Below are 2,908 nucleotides of genomic sequence, written 5' to 3' on the forward strand. Positions count from 1 at the left end.
AGCTTTGTACCAGGATACAAGGTATGGTTGTATAATCCCAGGAAGACCAAAGGGAAGTCTCCTAAGTTGTCTTCTCATGGGAAGGCCCATATGACAAAGTGGATCGTCTCTCAGACGTGACTTTCCGGGTAAAATGTGATCGGCGAGGTAAGCCAAAAGTGGTGCATGCCAACAGGCTTTGGCATTATCACGGTCCAGGACATTTCAGTTGGGACGAAGTGGACAACAGAACAAATGACGCTGCTGAAGACGTGCCACCGTCGAAGAAGAAACTCTACTCAGTTTTGAGAAGGGAAACGGTGAAGCTCTTGATGAAGTTGCTACCACTGATGTGACTGTTATCGATGATAGAGCATTTCCTGATGAAGCAGATGCACCCCACGTGAAGCAGAAGTCAACGAGACGGAGACCAGTACGGAAGAAGATACGTCCCGTAAAATTAAGGGACTTTGTTGAATTGTAATTTTGTGTTTGTAATTCTGTACATTTAATTAAGTTATTGTTAATTGTTATTGGTTTAATACAAGTGGCTATTGTTCAGGACGAACAATACTAAGGAGGGGGCAGTGTTGCATCAGCGAGGTCACGTGACTAGTATCACGCCACGTCCTTCTCGAACCTTCGTGAATTATCGGGAGACTACTAGATTGAGGGTAGTCTGATATATATAAGATGGTCACAACGTGACGGAACAAGGAGTAATTGAACTGTAGTCAGAAAATGAGTAATTGAATGTATGCGGACAAAATATTGTTGGCCACGCAAGACGTGAATTATAGTGTTTGTTATAGAGCGACTGTTGAAATTAAGTGTATCGTAAAGTTGTATTCGGAAAGAATAAACCAGTTTTATTTAAGAAAGGACTTGTGTCGCTAAAGTTTCGTCGGAACGAATTTACGGAAAAGTAACTAACGACTGGAGGCGTAATAGTTCCTTAATTAAAAGTTAAGTTTATAAACGTAAACAAAGGAAAAAAAGTAATTGTATGGGCAAAATATTTTTCAAGTAGTCTAAACCAGGGGTAAATTAACGGAAATAGCGTGTATATATAACTCTTTATAACATGACAGATATATCTAAAATAAGAATAAATATAGGTTTCAGTAAAATGTTCATAGTCACAAATAACGCATTAATTGTAATGTGAGCTCATCGAATATTTATGTATTTTCTGACTTGATAAGTGTATAAAAAGTGAGGTTTCGCCTTTTTTAAATGAATTAACCATTGGAGATTTTACATTTTTTGAAATATAATTTTTAGTCTATCTTCGCCTCCCAGCAGACCTGACAAGCCCCATAATTAGCCTAAAGGCATCGTCGACGCTGGATATAGAAAAAGTAGTTCTATCTTAGAATTATGCTGTCGTTGCTTGACCTGCTCGGGAATAAGAGGATTAACTTGCTGGTTTGTTCACCTCTGTGTATGATATAAAAAATAAATAATCAGTGTATAAAAGTTATAATAATATTGTCTTGTCAACCATTACTCCAAAAATCTGATTGATAAATGATTTACATAAAACTGATTAATGATTATAATTCTTTTAGTAGTTCATATCATAATAATCGTTGTTCATGAAAACTGATGATATAAATAGTGCCTAGAATATTAATTTGTCTGTCGTGTCCCAGCTGGCGGAAGAACCCTGGTATTGGGTGAAAAGCCTTGTCGGAACTGGATATGGAAGATGTGGTGTGGTTAAAATTATATTCTTCTATATTTTTGCTCATGAGTCTATCATCAATAACCCCCTATTATTTATTGTGTATTGATTTGCAAATTTAGTATAAAAAGCGTTATTGTTTACTTATCAGTTTGCCTAGTGGTTTCTTTATGTGATAACTAAAATGTATTACCTGTGCTTTAAATGGTAATAAGTATAATAAACATTACTCATAATGAAACTTCAAACTACACTGATAAATGCTCATGCACTGTGCTTAACTTCCCCACACAGAAAAAACACCCTTATTTGAAATAATATGTTTAAAATATAAATCAGTTGATTTTCTGAAATTTTAAGTTTAATAAATATATTTCACCCGTCCTTTAAATAAAGTGAATAATAATAATGTATTAAGCATTTTCTAAACATCCGACACCTATCATTAAAATATTATAAATCAATAAAAATGTAATCGTCTGTCTCTTTTTCGTTCTAGACCTGTAGACTAATTACACCAGACGATCAAGACTTGAGAAGGAAGTTCTTAATTTCTAAGTTAGAATCTAAGATTTGTTACTTGTTTTCCTCTCAGCACCCAAAAATATACAAATAAGACTCATTTAATAAGAATGTCGCGTAAAGGACAAAAGAAAAATACGAAAGAAAAAGAAAATACGAATGTAAACAACTCAGATAAAAATGAGTTCTGCACTGAATCGCCCTTAATTGGAGAACTGAGTCCACTAAGGTTAGGACTAGACTTGGATCATAATGGAAATTCTACTAGTACTAGAACAACAAACGGTCCACAAAATAATGGGCCAGTAAAACGTCATGCCATTAGTGTGGATCCAGATGATTCAGGAATTGGAAATCCAGCAGATTTTACTGGCGATCTCTCAAAACTTTTAGAATGTTTTGGTGTAGACATTAACAAAAGTCTCGTAGCGAAGCGCAGAAGACTCGAACAGTACACACAGGTAATTAAGCAGCATTTGCCTAACTTTAGGCCTAAATTAACGCTAGACAAAGATAGAAATGACTGCTCAAAGTTAATTCGCGGCATTCTGATTATTCTAATTAGTAATTTTTTTAGTATACTAGTATTTTAATGTTTTATACGTAAGCTTAAGCTGAGTTAGTAGACCTGAGCACTGACCTATTACTATATAATAATACTACTAATAGTATTAGTATTGAACTTCAAAGTCTTCCGTATTGGGACCGAAAACTTGTATG

General features: G+C 34.8%; 1 protein-coding gene across 1 annotated transcript in view; it reads left to right on the plus strand.

Moving 5' to 3' along the window:
• Nucleotides 1-2,212: 2,212 nt before the first annotated feature.
• Nucleotides 2,213-2,908, plus strand: part of LOC106462083 (synaptonemal complex protein 3-like) — a 16,075-nt gene continuing 15,379 nt past the window's right edge. Inside the window, exon 1 of the mRNA XM_022389217.1 lies at nucleotides 2,213-2,649. Within this exon, the coding sequence (XP_022244925.1) occupies nucleotides 2,299-2,649 (351 nt within the window). The 5' untranslated portion in view covers nucleotides 2,213-2,298. The remainder of the gene's footprint in view (nucleotides 2,650-2,908) is intronic.

The sequence above is a fragment of the Limulus polyphemus genome, unplaced genomic scaffold, assembly GCF_000517525.1.
Source record: "Limulus polyphemus unplaced genomic scaffold, Limulus_polyphemus-2.1.2 Scaffold1090, whole genome shotgun sequence".
Lineage (NCBI taxonomy): Eukaryota > Metazoa > Arthropoda > Merostomata > Xiphosura > Limulidae > Limulus > Limulus polyphemus.